We start from the raw sequence: 20,337 nt of genomic DNA, 5'->3' as shown, positions 1-20,337 counted from the left end.
ATTGTACTAGCGGTTTTCCTCAGAGGGCCGTTATAGCTGTGAAACCATACACATCTTTGATTCATCATATTTACACATGAAAATTTATGAACTAGTTTTGGAATCAGAAATCAAGGCTAATGGGTTTTTCCCAACTACTGTTGTTTGGTAACACAAAAATGCTTGTCATTTATGATATGACCATTTTAAATTTTGGTACGGATTTGAACAACAAAAAAATAAAAAAATCATGGAAGTAGATAGATATGATTTGCCTCCGTGGGCCACATAAAATCATCCGGCGGGCCAGATCTGGTCCCCGGGCCTTGAGTTTGACACCTGTGCTTTATGAGGATGAATCAATCCCGTACTGCGTGTCACCGGCGGCTTGGAACAGAGATACAGACGAAATGGCAGATTCACAGACATTAAAGTTGACGTCTTTGAAAATTTTCATGGATCAATTTTGCCGCTCAGCTCCTTGTTGCGGTGTGTGCCCAAAAAAGTAAATAAATCTGAAAATTGATCCTTTGGATGTGCGTTCCAAAGTGGAGAGAAGGTCAAATAAAGTCCAATTGTAAAGGGTCTACTGATACTTGGGCTTATAATAACATTTCAAACGCTGGCCGTCACTTTTCCAAGGTAGCGTGTGCGCACGTACCGTCCGTCAAAGCCTCGAGGTAAACGGAACGGTGTCGGCCTCGCTGCAGTTGATGCTCTCCGGTCGAGCAGTGACTCCAGAGCACGTCCGCATCTGACGGGAGACAATCGGGTCTCGGCTGACCGGCGCCACCGTCCGTCTCCCAGCCGTCATCCCAGCGGTTCTCTACAGCGCAGGGTTGGAACCCTGACACAGTGTCGCTCTGAACGAAGAACAGTTTCGGCTTGCCGACAGGCGTCGCCGTTGAAAAAGCGGCGGACATCTTCCAGACGGAGGCCTTCGCAGTTCAGGTCCGTGGCCTGGAGGCGATTGTCGGTCGCCCGGCTGATGATGCAGCAGACGAAGCCGTCCCCGCTGCGGTCCGGAGTTCTTCGGAAGACGTTTCTGAGCGTTGAGACGGTCTTGACCAGGTTTAGCCATTTATGCAGCGTCACAATGAAGTGCAATGACTTAAATGTGTTCGCCATCATCTCTGAAGGGGGAAAAAAAAAAAAAGTGTCACCAAAATGATTTGGATCAGCCAACCCTTTAAAAATCCTCGATGCATCGATTTTGTATTACAAAACTGTTTGAATCTCTTTTAATAACAAAATAATAACACACAGAGATGAAAAATAGCAAAAGTGTCACGGTGTTATAACTCTCCACACAACTGATATTTGGAGATACACGGTAGAACTACACAAGCAGACGGATACTCTCGAGCATAAATGAATTATTCTCTGCAAAGAAATGATAAATATTAAGTATTTGTGACTATTCGCTTCACGTATGTCTGTCGTATTCTCCCCGAATTTACCAAGCCGGACACATTAGATGTCCACTGGATTGGATTGAAGCAAAAGATGCTCCAAAAACTCAAATTCTTTACTTCTCATTTTAATATTTGACTACTGTAAGTTTTTATTAGGTTCAACATTCTCGAGTGCTATTAAAGTTTGTTTTTTTTTAAATAGGGGGCTTAAATATTTTAACAGGAAAAGTCAAGTCAACCATACAAGTGCACAAATGACAAACCATTTTCCTTAAAAACACCAAACGCACCATTTTCAAAGCCTTTAGGCTTGGAATCTTTTTCAGCACAAATATTAGAAAAGCCTCAGTGTTGTTTCATGAGGCCTCACTTGCTCACCACTAAGTGTAAGGTACCATATTTTACGCACTATAAATATTATAAGACGCACCTTCAACGAATGGCCCGTTTTAAAACTTTTTTCATATATTAGGCACAGCGGATTATAAGGCGCACTGTCGGCTTTTGAGAAAGTTAAAGGTTTTTAGGTGTTCCCGATAGTGTGGAAAATACGCTACTGTAGTTCCCACCCCTAAGTTCTACTGTACACAAAACAGAAATATAGCCCGATTGTACTCACCTCCGTCATTCCCCACGCAGTCTATGATTACGCGCTCCCCTCTGGGGTCACTGGTGAATGTGTACCGACTGACTGACTGGACTCTCCTACAGGGATGCAAGCAGAGACATGTTTGAAATTCAACACGGGTTGATCAAATAGAGCAACAAAAGTAGGACAAAAGTCTTAGTCCGTGATTTAATGTCGTACAGTACATCACAAATGTTGGACGAGACCACTTGAATTTTTCGTCTTAAAAAGACATTTTAAAAAGCTGTGTGCTATGAACTTTGGTAGGAATAGTTTTCAGGTGTCCCAATCAATCAATCAATCAATCAATCAATCAATCATCAATCATCAATCAATCAATAGCCTTTATTGTCATTGTATGCTGTGCATACAATGAAATGAGTGCGTCTCCACAAGGTGCAATAAAATGGAATAAAATTAAAATCAAAGAACATCTTAGGTAACATAAAAACAAGAGACAAAACATCAAGGTACAGTTGCGGCGAAAATAAATGCACAAAAGTGCAGTCACAAAATACTACATTAAATTGTTATGTAATTATTTCTATAAATAGTTTGGGTATGAATCTTACCTGGCAAAGGTGGCGCACCACTTCCTCGGGCACTGCTGGCGTGTTGACTGAAATCGGATGGAAAATATCATTTCACCAGTTGACTATTATTAGTTTCATTTCAATTTGGTTTCGTACGGTACGTGAATGTGAGATTGCGTTTCTTCAAATACTGTCCACATTCCAATATAATATGTGGGTTGTTTTCACGTGACGCCGCCCGTTGTGCTGCCTCGAACGGTGGCCATTTTCCATCACTGAGCTGCCGTTACTCATACATAGGCAAGGTGGACGACATTATGTTTCTAAGCGCATTTATTGAAGACGCGACCGACAGCACGTCAAGCCCAGACTGACTATTAGGCTACCTGGCCTCATGGGACTCAGGACTGCGGTCACAAAGGTGCAGTATTGTGCCCTTGGTCTTTTACTCTCTGTGACAGAAATCACAAAGGAGGAACACTTACCTGTATGCCAACACGGAAAACGAAGAGCGGTAAAAAGTCAAAGGCAAAAAGTAAAACTTGTATATTAGTTTACCACAAGCAAAGCGAAGCAAAGTTTGTTTCAAATTTGATGACAATAACAGAAAGACAAAAGAATAAACAAATCCAGTATTTCACAAAATTCTCAAATCTTTCAAGTGACGAACAAAAAACAATCTTTGGCCTTCAGGAAAGAGTATCGATTAAGCTTGTTAGCACGATGGAGGTTGAGGCCAGGCAGCACGATAGCAGCGTCGGGCATTCGTCCACAAAGCCAAGTCCCCGTGAAGCACAGAGCCGCAGAACGTCCAAGGTCTTTCGACGGAACCGTAAGTCGACGTCCCCGTTTACGCAGCCGGACTTGTGTACCGGATCACGAGGCTTTGAAGAGCGCATTGACCAGCAACTCTGGAAAAAGCTTCAGCGAACTGGCGAGAGTTGTCAAAACAAACAAAAAAAAAGTTAGAAGAAGGCTCTCTGATGTTAGCAAGTCCTCTCTTGTGTACTTGAGTACCGAGACGCCCGTGAAACACCAAAACACAAAGAGTAACGGAGAGCGGCGCACAGCGGTGTGTGAGTAACTCGGGAAAAAAATGTGACATCAGTGAAAAAACCAATAATGACCCATCATTAAATGGGAATCCGGCACACTTGCTGAGTGTATAACGTCTCAAGCATTTTAAGGATTAAAAAGGACTTTGGTGAAATTGTGCAATTTTTGCAAACTTGAGTAGTTCAGTTGGTTCTACTAGTACTAAATCAGTATTGCACACACTCACCTGACATCTTGTACACCTTGAACTTTTTGGCCAGGTCTACCCTACCTCGGCGGCCAGATGCTGTACCCCTGCTCTTTCCAAAAGAGGAAGCAGCCCTGTGTCCAGAGGTAACCTTTAAATAACTGGAATTACAGTCATCAAACATCTTTTAAAAAGAAAACGTTCTTCTGCAAACACGCTCATGTTTGCGACTTGGGTTAACAAGTACTCTTAATCCGAGTGCTGTATTCCAGGGTCAAAAGCAAACAGTGGTCCTCAACCCTGGTCCTCGAGAGCCACAACCCTGCATGTTTTTGATGTTACCCAGCTTCAGCATACCTGATTCTCATGAACAATCATCATCTGCTTGTCATCAAGGGCTGCACAATTTTGTTGATGACACAGCTCCATGCGTCATGGTGTGCTAAAGCAGGGTAGCATCTAAAACATGCAGGGCTGCAGCTCTTGAGAAGCAGGGTTGAGGAACACTGAGTACTTTTCACCCCGCAAGACAGCACAAGGGCGAAAGTAATGGGCAGAATAGAAATGTTAAACACAGCACAATGAAGGTGTTCCTGGTGATTTCAGGTGGTACTTCAGCATATCACTTGGCCAGAGAGAGAACATGGAAGTGATGAAGATGACGACTGCTCAAGTGAAACCAAATCCCGGATTTCAGGATATCTGCGACAGATTTAGAGGTTTTCAAGTACTTTACAATGAGGCATCGTTAAAGGAATGTGTTTTGTTTTGGTAGTTAGCACGTGTAAATCACAATTAAGTTTCAATCTTTGCTCCAGATTCAAACTAACAATGGGGTCTGCATATTTTTGTTTGTATGTACTCCCTGACTACCTGAGCTGTATCACAGCAGGTGGATTTTAATAAGATGGAAAATTGTCTTGGAGATTTCCAGTCACCTTAAAACCCTTCACATGACTTCACTAATTTAACAAGTAAATGTTCTGGTTGTGTGGTAAATAAAAATGACATTTTGGTTGTATTGTCCTTTGGTTCTCTTTCAAAGCTACACCACCTGAGCTAAAAGAGCTTGTGAAATTCTGGACTGGATGAGAAAATTTCAAAAATTCAGCACGTCTGTCTGTGGAAATTGTGCAAAGCAAGCATCCCGCAGCAGCCACCTGTTAGGAAACTTTGAGAATCCCATGTCACTACAAGGACTACAAGTCTTTTCAAGATGATTTTGTAGTCTGTATTTCCTCTTGCCAAACTGGATTTGGTTTCCTGTGAATCAACCTACTTGTTGAAACATGTTTATGCGTTTTTTTTTTTTTTTTGGCAATTGCAATGTTAACATTTTTTTAACGAGAAACAGCTGCGTTACAATGAAACAGTTATGTGTTGTTGAGATTTAGAGAAATAAAAGTGTATGTTTCTCAGATCACAAGTTCTTCAGATATGGTTTAATGTTGAACTCATTTACACAAGACAAGTAACATGACAATGTTCAGAGGAGTTATTGCCATTACACTGCACTGATTCAGTTAATGGCAGTTCAAAATATGCCATTGAAATTTGTTTTCACGAAACATTTGATTGTTAGTGTGAACATAACTTTGTAGTGCATTTGAAAATATAATACAAAAGCCAAACTAACAATGTATTCTGATTCTTCTAATGTACGATGAATTGGAAGTTCTAAAAAATGGACAATTGTACCTTCCACCAAGTGGTTCCTGCAGGAGCAACTATAACAGAATAAAAAACTGTTCATAAAACTGAACTGCAGCAATGTAAATTTCACAGCCAAAAGACTGGGATGTGGCTCTGGGGTTGACTGCATCGCTTAAAGCTGACATTTGTTCATCAGTCAGTTGCAAATTGGAGTTCGGCGCTGTGACACTTGACACATCCTGCAGAGGAAGCCCGCTGTCTTCCCATTCGATGTCTGCAATCTGTACACCCTGTAAAACACAAGGAAGGGTGGAAGAGAACTCCTAATTTAATTTGTCATATTATTGTAGGTTGCTATTTTATAAATGAGGTGAATAAAATCAATGCAATTGTACCATTAAAATGTATCTCTGTCAAGGAACTGTTATGATTCAGGAGTTGGGTGATGGTTACGACCAAGAACCCAGAGCTGGTTAGGAGTCGTGTTGCTTTCAGTTCGTAGTGGATGAACGTCCTAGCCATTGTGGAAAGTGTCCAGATCATCCTGCAGCCGTGGAAGGAAGACATAATGGCAACAGAAGAGGTGTGCAACATTTGAAATGTTGAGGTACCCCCTTCAAGGTAGTGAAGCACATCGTAATAAATGCATGTCACAGCTGCCCACAGGTCTCTCCACAGTTGCTCAATCCTTGAATTACAGAGTAATAAGCAATAGTTAAAATGCCCTTTGAATCTCATTATGTTAAAGATCACAAAAAGCTTGTGTTACTTTTGACTTTAAAAAATATCAGACATTCTAAACTTTTAATAGCAACAAACCTTTGATTGTGAACTCTCTTTCCAGATATCAAGCTGCTGCTTCCTGTCCCACGAACCATAAACAAAACCTCGTTTTCCACTCCTTGATCAGCACATACCCTAAAAACAAAGTATGCAATGGATTTGTCTTTTTTTCCCTTTCAGCTTGTCCCATTAGAGGTCGCCACAGCGTGTCATCTTTTTCCATCCAAGCCTATCTCCTGCATCTTCCTCTCTAACCACAACTGCCCTCATGTCTTCCCTCACCACATCCATAAACCTTCTCTTTGGTCTTCCTCTCGCTCTTTTGCCCGGCAGCTCCATCCTCAGGACCCTTCTACCAATATACTCACTCTGTCGCCTCTGGACATGTCCAAACCATCGAAGTCTGCTCTCTCGAACCTTGTCTCCAAAACATCCAACTTTGGCTGTCCCTCTAATGTGCTCATTTCTCATCCTATCCAAACCTCTCACTCATCGCGAGAACCTCAACATCTTCATTTCTGCCACCTCCAGTGACTCAAATGATGGCTCAACTTGGCATGATAAATACTTCTTGGGAATTTGAGAATGAGAAGAATAATTCCTACCTGAAATGAAGTGATTGCTACACAGGTGTGTGTATTTGGTTGGGCACCATCCATCACGTTTAATTGCCGAAATCACCGATCTTTTCTGGTCTTTTCAGCTGGTATTCGATAGAATGATCTCTTTGAAGATCTGTCTCGTCTGTTACGACAACCAACAGCACAACAGGTCTCGGGCATTGTGAATATTCTCCTCCGGTTAAATGTCTCCCACAATGTCGAGCAGCTCCGTTTGACCGGCAATATGGCGCAGTGAAAATGGTGACGTCATGTGCACTAGCTCGATTGAGGCTCAAACGCATAGGCTTGAATTGTGTACATTGTTATTTTTGTTTTCTTTGTTTGTAGTTATTCTTCACAAAAATCGGCTACAAAATGCCAGATAGTGGATGTTTTCGGTGAAACGTATCTACAACCAATGGGGTCAGAACCGGAAGCACTGCAGACGTGGCAAACGCTGACTGGTTGTCACTTTTCCAGCTGGGGAATTTCGATAATAGTTTCCAATTTAGAGATGTTTCTAGGTGAAATCTGCGAATAATTTTGGCATTAAAAGAAACACTGGCATCTACTAACTTTTTAATGCGTGCTCCCATTCCTATTTTTTTCGACAAAGTCCTCCTTTACGTAGTTTCCTTTGCCTCCACGAGTGAGTGCATTTTTAGTCCAATTAGTAGTTGTTTCATCAGTGTTTGAATAATTTTTCATCAATGTTTGATTTTGAGGCAAAAAAAACAGGTATGACAGGAAGTGACGTGACAAACCAGGAACTAAATGAGAAGTGTGGGAAAAACGACAACAAATGTGGTCCATAAACAGGCAATGACTTTTAATCGTGATGTGAGGAACAAAACAGAAAGTCAGTCAAAAATCCACTAAGTGTGCCAAATTAACAGTGACATCATAAAGATTCCAAAATTAAGTGTTTACCGACATGATTAGACACCAAGTGATGTCATTTAACAGAAAGTGACCCTCAACCTTAGTGAGCTAAACAATCCAGGAAGTGAAGAGGGAGTGCGGTAAACTTAACGTTATTATGCCAGATCTCAAGGGTTTACTCATCTTGGCTGGTAGGTGAATGTGTACACTTAGAACTGTGTCTTGTTCAGTCAGCAGCCACCCCGTGGTCGTCAAAGATCTGTAAAAGCGGACACACATTTCCATAGCTTAGGCATCGTTGTGCTCACTTCAAGTAATGTCATAACCACTGACAATCAAATGATGATCAAACATGAGCCTCAGTTTGTCAAAAACAACGGGAACAACAGGAAACATTGCTTGAGTGTTAGGTAGGTTAGTCCTATCCCACCCACCCAATAATGTTAGGGTTAAGATAAAGGTCCTTCAGAATGTGTTTCTGCAGAAGAGGAGGTGCGTGTTTCTCTTCTTCTTCTCGCTCTGATGGACACAGCCACGTGGATAGACACAGTCTTTTTCAGACTTCACGAATGGAACTCGGACAGCACGGATCGCGTGTTGCAAATTTGGTCGGTTGGAGTCACGACCCGCCTTCCGGGAGGGTTACGGACATCGCTTACAGTCGGACTGGTGAGCCTAGCCCTCGGATAAAGGCACCACACTCAACCGAGGTGAGGTGAGAGGCACTGGACTCACCTAAAGTGAAGTGACAGTTGCTGGACTGGACCCGGATGAGCTGACAGTCACTGGACTCGAGCGAGTCAAGGCGAGACTTTGCGGACTTGAGGAGAGACTCGACCAGCCCGAGTAAATGGAGGAGGGACTTGTTGTACTTGAGCAAGGTAAGGTGTCATCCACCGGACTCGACGGAGGTGAGGAGACTTCTACCGGACTCAGGCGAGGACAGTTGCCATCCTCTGAACTCGACAGAAATAAGTAGATATCTACCGGACTCGACGAAGTTGAGGAGAAAGCCGCCGGACTTGACTGAGGTGCCGTGACATCGACCGGACTTGACTGAGGTGCTGTGACATCCACTGGACTCAATGGAGGTGACCGAAGATCCACTGGACTCGACGGAGGTGCCGTGACATTTACTGGACTCAATGGAGGCAACTGGAGATCCACCAGACTAGGCAGATGTGCGGCAACATCCAAAGGACTTGACAGAGGCGAGGAGACTTCCACCAGACTCAAGCGAGGAAAGTTGCCATCCTCTGAACTCGATGGAATTAAGTAGATATCTACCGGACTCGACGAAGTTGAGGAGAGAGCCACCGGAACTGACTGCGGTGCCGTGAGATCCACCGGACTTGACTGAGGTACCGTGACATCCACTGGACTCGATGGAGGTGACTGAAGATCCACCGGACTCGGTGGATTTGCGGCAACGTCCACCGGACTCAACGGACGTGAGCGGACCTCCACCGGACTCTGCGGACGTGAGGTGACAGCCATCATGCCTCTAGGTGAACGGTCCTGTGGAGTCAAGGACAAAGGCACTGTGGTCACGGACTGAGGTGAGCGTTCTGAGCCCCACCGTGTTTCTGCGGAGTCAGGGAGAAACGCACTACACTAGTCAACCGAGGCAGGGTGACACTCACTGTGTCTACGTCTGTACGTTTCCGTGGAATCAGTTTGATAGGCTGACCAAATATTGACGTAGGTGAGTTGCGACGCCCCTGTGATGATGTGCCAGGCAGCCCGCCTTGAGCTGAACTCTTCTGTGGAGTCAAGGAGAAAGGAAGTGCAGTCACGGACTGAGGTGAGCGACCTGAGAACCATTGTGTCTCCGCGGAGTCAATGAGAAACACACTACACTCGACAACTGAGTTGAGGCGACACTCACCGTGCCTCGGGCTGGACGTCTCTCTGCTGCCGAGGTCAAAGGCCTTGCATGTATCGACCCAGATGAGGTCAGACCCATCTGAGGTGAGGTCAGACCCATACAAGCTGAGGTGCCACCCATCTCAGATGACATGAGAGTCATAGCGCCTCTAGGTGAAGGGTTCTGTGGAGTCAACGATAAAGCACTCAAGTGATCGACTGATGTGAGCGATTCGACCGAGGCGAGGTGACACTCACTGTGTGTTCTGCCGGAATCATCAGCAGTGGAGGAGGCGTGGCTCTGGTTACTGGACTGGTAGAGGACAAATGCACGACACTTGTGACCTGAGGTGAGCTTACATTCACCAGCTGGCTCAGCGCAGTCAAGGCGAAACACACACGATGCATCGACAGCGATGTATTCCAGGCAAAAGGGTTAAGCAGGTTGCGACCCTCTTCGCCTATCGGCGTACGCTTGTGTGGAGTAAATTACAAAGGCACTTAAGTCATCCTTTCAGGTGACGTGAAACCCAGTGTGCCTCGAGGACCTAGAGCCACCTCGAGTCCAGGTGGAGGCTTCTGCGGAGTAAAGGACAAAGGCACCACTCTCGTCACCCGAGGTGAGCTGACATTCACCTTGTCTTCGGCCGGACCGCTCCGCCGAATGTTGGAGCGAGATGGAGGTGAGTCACCACCCTCCGCGCCTGTACGTGGACGCTTCCGTAGAGGCAAGGCAAAAGGCTCACCAGAGGTGCCACCCTCCGCGCCTATCCGTGGATGGTTCTGTGGAGTAAATGACAAAGACATTCGAGTCATCCTTTGCGATGACACCCAGCGTGCCTCGAGGCCAGGGGTCGAGAACCTTCAACCATAAATGCCAAATCTTTTAACCGCAGAGGACCCATGGCGTCACATATGACTCAGTATAATTAAGGGTCCACTGTATAAACACAACGCACCACAGTTACTCTTTTTACCCTGAAAGCACGTCTCCCATGTGTCCACCTTAGAGTGACGACTGGCGGGGATGCCCCGATTCAAGTTTCCCACCGAGAAGACAAACTGCATCATTTGCGTTGCCTGCCCGACAGAAATGACATGTACAGTATGTCGTTATGAGGGCTCCGCGAGTCATGTGCAACCATCAAAAGAGCAAGATATGGCTCGCCAGCCATAGGTTCCCGACCCCTGCTCTAGGCGGAGTCTGCTGCGGACTCAAGTAGACAGGCACGACACTGGTCACGCCAGGTGTGCTGACATTCACCTTGTCCTCAGCCGGACGGCTCTGCAGAGTCTCGGAACAACTCGGAGGAGAGGCGCCACCCTCCACGCCTCTCGGTGGACCGTTCCGTGGAGTCTCTGGGGAAGTCATTGCAATCGGCAACTGGTTGGAGGTATCCCTTGTCACTACAATGGGATAAAGTAAATAGCGACTGTCAAATTCCACAGCGGAGGCAGAAATAATCGCATGCCACTTCATTGCGTCTAACATTTGTGATGGATGGCCAAGAGTACACAGGATTTAAATGGTCCACATCAGGGGTCTCAATCTCAATTTACTTCGGGACCGGGACCGCCGGAGGCAGCATCCGGCTGAGGGGTAAGGTTGTGCACATTCGCATCCCGGCCAATTTTAATTAGAAATTAAAAAGAAAATTAAATCTTCTCAAGCATACTCTTGAAAAAAAAAAAGTTAAAGACATAAAGATAAACTAGGAGGTAGTACACTCGATCACGCCCCGCCTGTGTGGAGTTTGCACGTTCTCCCTGTGCCTGCGTGAATTTTCGCTGGCCACTCTGGTTTCCTCCCACATCCCAAAAACATGCATTAATTGGAAATTCTAAATTGCCCTTCGGTATGATTATGAGTGCAGCTGTTTCGATGTGCCCTGCAATTGGCTGGCAACCATTTTAGAGCGTACCCTGCTTCCTGCCCGTTGACAGCTGGGATTAGCTCCAGCACTCCTGCGACCCTCGTGAAGAAAAGCGGCAAAGAAAATGGATAGATGGATATCTATTTAGTAAGTGTGCTCTCACAACATTTTAGTCAGGGCTGCTTAATGCGTCGATCGTGAGGCAGTCTTGGTCAATCGCGGGACGGCGTGCCAAAAAAAAAAAAACGTCAGTCAATGTTCAATCTAAACTGCGTGCGTGCACGATTGTGCACCGCTGTTGCAGTCTCTTTGCAGATATTCCACGTTGCGCGCAAAAATAATCCAATGAAATTAAAAGTATAACATACAGCTATTCAGTTTGTGGCATTTTACAATGTGATTCAATGAGTGAGGGATGAGTGGTTGTTACATCCAATGGCACAATTCAGATACGTACTGTAAAAAATAAAAAGAAAACGCCACTGGTTTCTTTTAGGCAGCACGCGGAACTTTGTCTAACAACGACGCTGCTCCGCCACACTTTCTTTTTCCTAGTTTACCTTACGCCCGCCCCCCACCCCCACTCTTAAAGACGTACACTCATAATTCCAAATGTTACAGCACTTACGCAGCCCATCAATGTCCATAACCGCTGCTTTATTCGCAACAGTCTGGGCAACGTAGAGAAAAGATGACCTAGACATTCTGCTCAAATGCTGTTGTTTTAAGATGCAATGACTGTTGGAGTATGTGAATAATCGAAGAAAAAGTGATTAAACTGGATGAGATTTTCTCTTTTCCGAGTGGGAAAGTTCAGGTCTGAACCCAAAGTAGAAAGTGCAGCATGAGATGGTGTGTAATTTTAAAATTCCACCTTGGCACAGCCTTATCCAGGATGAAAGCACAGACAATATAGTGGACAAAAAGCTAATTCTGCATTTTAAAATATACATCTATATTATATATAGTATAATATATCACATAACATTAATAACATAATATTGGGAGCATCATCTCCCCCTATATATCAATATATATTTTGTATAAGATATCACATAACATTAATAACATAATATTGGGAGAATCATGTCACACCCCCACACCCCCGTAGTCAGTAGCCCGCGAGTGGCTGGCTGCTTGAAAAGTATATTTTGGAGTAAAAAAAAAAAGTCTGGGCACCCCTGGTTTAGGGCCTAATATGTCCTTCTCAGGATGTGCTCAACACAAAAAAATAGGCAGGGTTAGGGTAATAACACATTTGAACGACATCCAATATCGAACAAGTGTGCCTTGACAAGCTTTATGCCTCATAAGACCTTCTTAGGACGTGCACAGGAAGAATCAACACTATTACGTAGTTACAAAAGTTTGACAAAAACACTCAACTGGCCGCAAAGGACTACAGATAATATGTATCAAGGGTGCCGTGACGATATTTGTTGCCTAATAAGTCCCCCAACTGCGTGTTAATATGCTAAAAAATCCACACAGGTTAGGCCAATTAGCTCACGAGCTCACGAATGCACTTCAACATCACAAGACCACTTGTTCCAACGGTTACTCTTTCCTTGTTCAGGATGGCTCGATTAAAAAATCAAAATAGGGTTGCTAACCTGCAGCGATGCTGTTTAGCACACGTGGAGATGTCGTCCCTTTCAAAGCAAACTGCCAAGTGACTGTTGAGCAGCTCCTCTTAACTGTCCACCTTGCCCGCCTGCACGCAAAAGCAACGGGAGCTTATTTTCAATCCAAGTTCAAAAAGAACAAATCCTACAATTCCAGTCTTCCATTTTAGTGTCAAACCATCTACCGAGCCATTTTACATTGTAATTCCATGTACACTGTGTTTCATATGAACACACTGTTCCCATTTGCAATCCATTTTATGTATATATATATATATTTTTATCATTTGTAAGTGTTAGTAATAAACGTTTCTTAACTAAGAGTCATTTAGACGGTTATTGAATTTAATGTAACACATGAATCTCATGTCTACACTTTTTAATCAGTTAGAAAAAATTTGATCCTTGATTAAAGCCAAGCAAAGCAAAGTATTGATTTTTGTTGCGCATTTAATACACAATGTGGTTTGCATGATAGAAAGTAATTGAAAAGAGATAAATATTTAAAGGGGATAAAAACAATTTTATTGACAACAAACAATGAACAGCAATAAAAGGCCATACAGTGCAAAAAAATGTGATTACAAACTGGAAATACTCAAAATTACTCTTCTATACGTGTTCTAACTGTACTACTTGATATATGAAAACTATTGAAAAAATAAATCATATTTAAACACAGTGCCCTGTGACTAACTGGTGACCAGTTCAGGGTGTAATTTACCTTTCGCGCAAAGCTAGCTCGGATAGGCTCTGGCTCTCTCGTGACCCTTGTGAGGATAAGCGGCTTGGATAATGGATGAATGGATTTTGAAACACTTTGAAACATCAAATCCAATCCATCACACTCTGCCTGCACCAAATTCAGGCCTGTGTACCAGTACACCATCAGCGACTGCTACTTTTTAATGAGTTTCCTCCCAACTTTTCATGATTTATACACACATTTAATAACTCTTATAATATTTTGAAAAATATACTATTCAGTTTTGTGTTCTCTATATAGCTCAGACCAAATACAAGTTAGCGGGTTATTGTAGCATTTGGGGATTTTAGGCCAAAGTTGCAATAAGAGACTTTAAAAATAACTTTAAATCAGAATATGTTATGAAGATGAAAGTAGCAACATCGGAAAGCTAACGCACATCCACATCTGCTGACATTTTTTTTCAGTATATTCAGGCATTTTTAAATGAAATACATGCAGGCTTTCTAAAAGTTCAAACAAGTCAATTGCTCAATGACAACTTGTGCTAGCATCCAAAGACGTACAAACGTAGAAGACAATGAAATGCCTCTTTTGAAAAACAAGGTGTAATAAAAGCAAGCACATCACAAAATAGTTCAACCAGTTTGTCAGATTAAACAGCGCAAGAGCAGAAGAGCTACATTGCAGCGAATAGGTTAGTTTGACCGGAACAGCTTGTTTGCAGCGGAAGAGCTTGGTTGCAGCCAAAGAGCTTCATATCTGCGGAAGAGTTTGGTTACAGTGCAAGAGCTTCATTGCAGCAGAAGAGCTTGTTTGCAGCGGAAGAGGGTTGGTGCATTGTTGGCCAAGTTTGTAGTTTTATTCATCAGTGTTTGAAAATGTCATCTTCTTAGCAAGGAAGTTAAGTGTTTTTGGCGATGGCCAGGCAAAATACCTCAGTTGGACAATGAGTGACATCATAAACCAGGAATCAAACGGGAAGTTTGGTAGTTACTATAGCAAGGGTGTCAACAAGACAGGAATTAACATGGACACGGAGTGAAGAAAAGAAGATAAGTTTTATGTGGCTGTGGATGTCTAAACTTACAACTGTCTCTTTGAGTCAACAGCTTCGCAGCATCCTCAGCTGGTCAAAGATCTGTAAAAGCTGACACATAATCGTCATATGTCCAAAACAACGAGAACAACACAGGAAACATTGCAACAGAGTTAAAGGAGGACTTTGTTTCAAATTCATATGTACAATAAACACTCCAATGTGAAGTAATGTTATGATGGCATATATTTTGGATATTAATTGAAAAAAAAATGAAAAGAAAGAAAGTTTTTGAAATCCAAGCAAAATCTGGGTATGTGCCAGCTTTCACAACCAAACCCGGAAGAAACATCCTTGAGCCCGCCCCTGATGTCGCCGGTGCTTAGCATTACAGACCATTCGTTCTAGCTAAGCCAAGATGCTGACGTGTTGTGCGACAAAACTGAGAAAACGCACCCAAATTTGTCCTCCTTTCACCTCCCGTGGGGTCAACCTGACAGGATAAACCTGTGCCTGTCAGAGTTGAGGCTCGTTGATTAGCTGGGAAAATTTGCACGCATCGAACCAGTACTAGTTATTAGCCGCCTAGCCTATATAAGCAACAACATACACGCTGGCGCAGCTGTAAAGCGTTGGCCTCACAGTTAGGAGGACCCGGGTTCAATCCCCGACCTCCCTGTGTGGAGTTTGCATATTATCCCTGTGTCTGCTTGGGTGTATCCTGTCTCCTGCCCATTGACAGCTGGGATAGGCTCCAGCACTCCGGTGACCCTTGTGAGGATAAGCGGCTCAGAAAATGGATGGATGAATGGGGGTTTCAGGTGGGTGCACTTTTGTGTCCAGTTAGTATTTCTTTTAATCAATGTATAGGTTTTTCATCATTTTAACGCTTTTTAATTTAAATCCTTTAATGTTCTGGGAGGCGATGTAATGCTCTTATACTTATCCAAGTAGACAGAAGAAGGCTGCATGTCTTCTCAAGGTTAACAAAGGATACTTCCACCGCATCCCAGTACTTCCTGGTGTGAAACGGTAGGTATTCGAGTGTGTGCCTAATGTCATCCTGGAGAAAAACTTGCTGTTCTCTGCTGGGAAGCCCTGCTATAAGCACTCTTCCACACCAAAGCGCTTCTAGAGTGGTGGCTCCAGTCAGCCGTCCAGGCGGTGTGGAGTCTTTCATGTGGTCCCACAGGAGTTGATGGTTGCGCTTATATATGTCCCCCACCAGGACCTTTATGAGCACGTTCCCGATTACCGCCGGCTAAGCCTCAAGCACTTGGCAAAGCGGCCAGGTCCACAGGTTGTGGGTCTTCTGGGGGTGATCTCGCCTCCAATTCTCCAGTGGCGGCGGGGGGTCCTTCACACTGGCCGAATTGTACGGCCCCGGTCTGAGAAACCCCCTTTCACGCGTCAGGCTGTAGAAGGCAATCGAGCTGGTTCCGAGGCTGATGCTGAGATTAATGTCATCAGGTGAGAGTGGGTGGCCTAAGAAGAGCTCTTTCCCCCTTTTGGAGAACACCTGACGCAGATCCCGGTGCACGTCCATCTACCTTACTTCCAGATTAGGCTGGAAATTCACCGCCTCGTGCATTCCCAGGCAGGTGAAGAAAGCTCCCCTTATCTCCACCACACGCTGCCTGCACCAAAGCCAGAAGAGGAGGTGTGTATTCTTCTTCTTGGCCATGTGGATCGAAGCGCTTCTCACCAGCTCTTGGTTGGCTATTTTAGTCAGGTCGAAAGGGTCTACGTCCTGCTGGCCGAATTTACACACAAAAGTGACGGCTTTGACATCTGCCCTGGTGTTGGCCTTTTTCATTTCCTCGCCCAAGAGCGTCAGGACAAAGGCCAGGTTCCTTGACCTGCAGTCGCACGTCTTCATCTTCTGGATGGCGGGCCGGCTTAAGTCCTCCTTAGGCAGGTTTCCCACCAACTCCTTGAACTCCCCAACCACGTCATTGAGCACCCACCAGGCAACGGTACGGCAAAAGTGCGCCAACGACAAATTGCCATCAGGCTACTTGATGTTCGTCGGCAGGATCATCACAGTGAGGACGTAGCCGTCGTTCATGTGTGACAGCATGTGTCCCGGGCAATTTTTCAGTGCCACAAGTCCATCGTTTGAGCACCAGTGGAGTGGCACGTGCTTCTTCAGGAAGTTGTACTGGTTCTTTAAACAGCCTTCCATGATGTATATCAGATGCAGCCGGTGTATCCCGTAACAGAGTCCCACTAACCTCTTCGTTTGAATTAGAACACCGTCACCATCGTAACCGATATCCATATGCTGGTCTAGGTCGGAGACCTGCATCGCATGGACCAGCACATGCCTGCCTTTAGGAAGTCCAGTGTCTCAGTAAAAGATTTGAATTTTGACAGCAGGGATTGTGTGTTGCTAATCCCGAGGACACTAACTTTGTTGGGTGGTTACAAGGGCTTGACCGGTCGCTTCCAGTCGGACTGTTGAGCAGCGTCTCGGCTAAAGGCACTGGACTCACCAGAGGTGAGGTAACAGGTTCGTGGACACAACTAAGGCGAGGTGAGAGGCACTGGACTCGAATGAGGTGAAGTGAGAGCCACTAGACTTACCTGAGGTGAGGTGACAGATGGTGGACTTGACTCAGGTGAGGAGACAGCTGCTGCACTTGAACAAGATGAGGTGAGAGTCACTGGACTCCCCTGAGGTGAGGTGATAGTTTAGTGGACTAAGGTGACAGGTGAGGTGACAGATGGTGGACTCGACTCAGGTGAGGTGAAAGGCACTGGACTCAAATGAGGTGAGGTGAGACCCACTAGACTCACCTGAGGTGAGGTGACAGCTGCTGGACTCAAAATAGGTGAGGGGAGAGCCACTGGACTTGACTCAGATGAGGTGAGAGTCACAGGACTTTACAGGGGTGAGGTGGGAGTCAGTAAACTCGAGCGAATTGAGGCAAAACCCGCCAGAGTCGACGGACGTGAGTCGAGATCCATTGAACTCAGTGGTGAATAGTTCCAATGGATCCGACTCAGATGAAATGACAGTAATAGCAGATGGAGTCGACGGATGTGAGGCGTTAGGCGACTTTTGTGAGCTCACATCCGACCTTGCTGCGGTGACAGCCAATGGACTCAACGGAGGTGAGCTCACATCCATTGTCTCGATCGGGGGACGGTCCTGCGGAGTCAAGGAGAAAGTCACTCCACTCATTAAGTTAGATGAGTTGAGAGTCATCATGCCTCTCGTCGTACAGTTACGCGGAGTTAAGGAGAAACACAAGACACTCCTCGACTGAGGTGAGGCGACACTCACCGTGTCTCGGACTGGACGTCGATGTGCATTCAAGCTCGAAGGCGCCCCGCATATTGAGCGAGATGTGGTAAGAGAAATCCGAGGCAAGGCGACACCCGGTGAGTTGAGACCCATCCGAGATGACGTCACGGTCATCCTTCCTCTAGGTCAGGGGTGTCAAACTAATTTTTGTCGCAGGCCACATTGTAGTTACAATTTCCCTCAGAGGCTCGTTATGGTGAAACCATAGAAATCCTGAATCGCTTCATCATATTTACACATGAAATTTATGAACTAGTTCTGGAATCAGAAATTAAGCGTAATGGGTTTTTCAACCATTGTTCATGTTTGGTAATACAAAAATGCTGATAATATTTCAACATTATCATTTATGACGATTTGAAATATTGGGACAAATTTTCAGAAGAATCACAGATTTCGACACTGATGATTTGCCTTCGCGGGCCACATAAAATGATGCGGTGGGCCGGATCTGGCCCCCGGGCCTCAAGTTTGACACCAGTGCTCAAGGCGAACCCTTAGGTCAGGAGTCAAGGAGAAAGGCACTGGCATTAGCCACTGAGGTGATTAATGTGACCGGATGTGTTGACACTCACTGTGTGTTCAGCCGGAAGCCTCTGACTTCAGGTTACATGCACTCGACGTATGGACCGAGCTGAAGTGTGGATCATCGCGGTTCTCACCAAACTTTTCTTAGGAGTCTAGGACAAAGGCAAACCAGTCATTGCTTTGGGTAGAGCGTGCCTCTATTTGGATGTTTCCGTGGAGTCGAGGATATATCCACTAGACTCATCGCCTGAGGTGAACTAACAGTCGCAGTTTCTTCTCCAGACGGCTCAACGTAGGCGAGAAACTTACCTGACGCATCAACTGAGGTGAGACGGTCTGAACCAACCCGCTGATCGTCATACTGCTGTGCAGATTAAGGGATAAAACCACTCCAGTCATCAACTGTGGTGAGGTCACATCCAGAGTGGCTCGAGGTGGTCGCTTCTGATGAGTAAAGGAACAATCCACTATATCTGTTCCCTGAGGTGATCTTACAATCACCTCGCCTCCGGCCGGCTGGCTTTGCAGAGTCTGCGAGCAAGTGGGAGGTGAGTTTGTAGCTTTTGGTTATTGGCAAAAATTGATCACATTTTCCCGAATTCGCCGGAAATACCCGAGGACACAGAGTGAAATCCCGAGAAGGGACGCGAGATAAGAATGAGACATAAACATGGCTGGAGTTCGACTCCAACGTGAGAACGACAAGGAATTCTCAGATAATTTGAGCAATGAACATTATTCTGAAGGATCCCATGAAGAAGGCGAAGAATACGAGATTTATAAAGGCGTTAAATCAATTTGAGCCAGTTGGACAGAACACATGTTCAAATGCAGACGAAATAGCTGGTGATGAAGGTGCCGAGCCTGCAGTCAGACCCAGGGAGGAGGCCATGCTTTGTGTTGGACACACTGGTAAGCATTTGTGAAGTTTTTATTTTTTTTTTTTTTACTCAACCATAAACTGATAAATAGAAATGGCTTCGCTATCCTGAATGAATATATGAAGTTTTCAGTCTTGTTTTAAAATAATGCAAATGCCGTGTTTTAGTCTAAGTATGTATATTTTCACAAACAAGGATTTTAATTAACGAAATCCGTTTAAGAAGTTGTCACGTTAATTTGAGCGCAATAGCTGGTCTTGCTTCACTTACTTCACCCTACATATAATTTGACGTGGTAAACTGATGCCATAACCAGACAGTACACAGAGCTGTCCATCCCTATTTTAGTCACATTTTTCCCAAGATGTCATGAGCAAAACCACTAAACTTTAGACTGAAAGCCGTAAACTGGTATCTTGTGATTTTGTTTAGGCACTAAATGGTTAAAATTGAAATGTAAATGGGGTGGATGATTCTGTGTACAGGACTAATATGGTTCTTTGAGCTGTCGAAGTGATGCATACCCATGGAAACAACAGAAGAAAGTTTTTGTTTCCATAAGAGTCAACATATTCACCAGAAAATGGCATATTATCCAGACCATCTGCTGCAGTGCATGACTGAGCACCCGGGATTTATTGCCAGCTGTCTGAACCCATGGGTAATTGAGGTTGCCCATCTCTAATTCAGGCAACAGTATCAGCAGGAACTGGATTTTCCACAACACCAGTAAGAGCTATTTTAAAAAGGATTAATATTAATATTTCTCCTAATCAGCCCAGCTTTTTGC

At 44.7% G+C, this 20,337-nt stretch overlaps 1 protein-coding gene and 1 long non-coding RNA gene across 4 annotated transcripts; both read right to left on the bottom strand.

The window, feature by feature from the left end:
* Window positions 1-7,650: 7,650 nt before the first annotated feature.
* On the bottom strand, window positions 7,651-15,040 carry LOC133494665 (mucin-17-like). Of its 3 annotated transcripts, XM_061808692.1 has the most exons (9): window positions 14,880-15,040; window positions 13,072-13,172; window positions 10,849-10,991; window positions 10,143-10,367; window positions 9,843-10,058; window positions 9,607-9,768; window positions 9,362-9,481; window positions 8,454-9,236; window positions 7,651-7,977 (listed from the first exon to the last, which is right to left on the bottom strand). In XM_061808692.1, the coding sequence occupies exons 3-8, from the start codon at window positions 10,954-10,956 to the stop codon at window positions 8,454-8,456; spliced, it is 1,614 nt and encodes a 537-aa protein (XP_061664676.1). In that variant the 5' UTR covers window positions 10,957-10,991; window positions 13,072-13,172; window positions 14,880-15,040; the 3' UTR covers window positions 7,651-7,977. The 3 variants fall into 3 exon arrangements, with proteins under 3 accessions (XP_061664676.1, XP_061664674.1, XP_061664675.1); XM_061808690.1 differs by lacking the exons at window positions 13,072-13,172; window positions 14,880-15,040 and having other exon boundaries at window positions 10,849-11,111; XM_061808691.1 differs by lacking the exons at window positions 13,072-13,172; window positions 14,880-15,040 and having other exon boundaries at window positions 10,221-10,367; window positions 10,849-11,111.
* Window positions 15,041-18,143: 3,103 nt separating this feature from the next.
* LOC133494783 (uncharacterized) lies at window positions 18,144-19,102 on the bottom strand. The gene is made up of 3 exons (XR_009793420.1): window positions 18,976-19,102; window positions 18,714-18,818; window positions 18,144-18,634 (listed from the first exon to the last, which is right to left on the bottom strand). It is a non-coding gene; the product is annotated as an uncharacterized LOC133494783 (long non-coding RNA).
* Between the last annotated feature and the right edge of the window lie 1,235 nt (window positions 19,103-20,337).

The sequence above is a fragment of the Syngnathoides biaculeatus genome, chromosome 21, assembly GCF_019802595.1.
Source record: "Syngnathoides biaculeatus isolate LvHL_M chromosome 21, ASM1980259v1, whole genome shotgun sequence".
NCBI classification, from domain to species: Eukaryota; Metazoa; Chordata; class Actinopteri; order Syngnathiformes; family Syngnathidae; genus Syngnathoides; species Syngnathoides biaculeatus.
This window is presented reverse-complemented; position numbering and strand designations above follow the sequence as displayed.

What these genes read in the sequence shown, in the direction of transcription:
- LOC133494665 (XM_061808690.1), bottom strand. Translation starts at nt 11,076, where the DNA reads ATGTTAGACGCAATGAAGTGGCATGCGATTATTTCTGCCTCCGCTGTG. An exon ending in GCCGTCCGGCTGAGGACAAG is followed by an intron (nt 10,368 to 10,848) that starts GTGAATGTCAGC and finishes TTTACTCCACAG; the next exon opens with AACCATCCACGGATAGGCGC. An exon ending in TGATTCCGGCAGAACACACA is followed by an intron (nt 9,769 to 9,842) that starts GTGAGTGTCACC and finishes TTGACTCCACAG; the next exon opens with AACCCTTCACCTAGAGGCGC.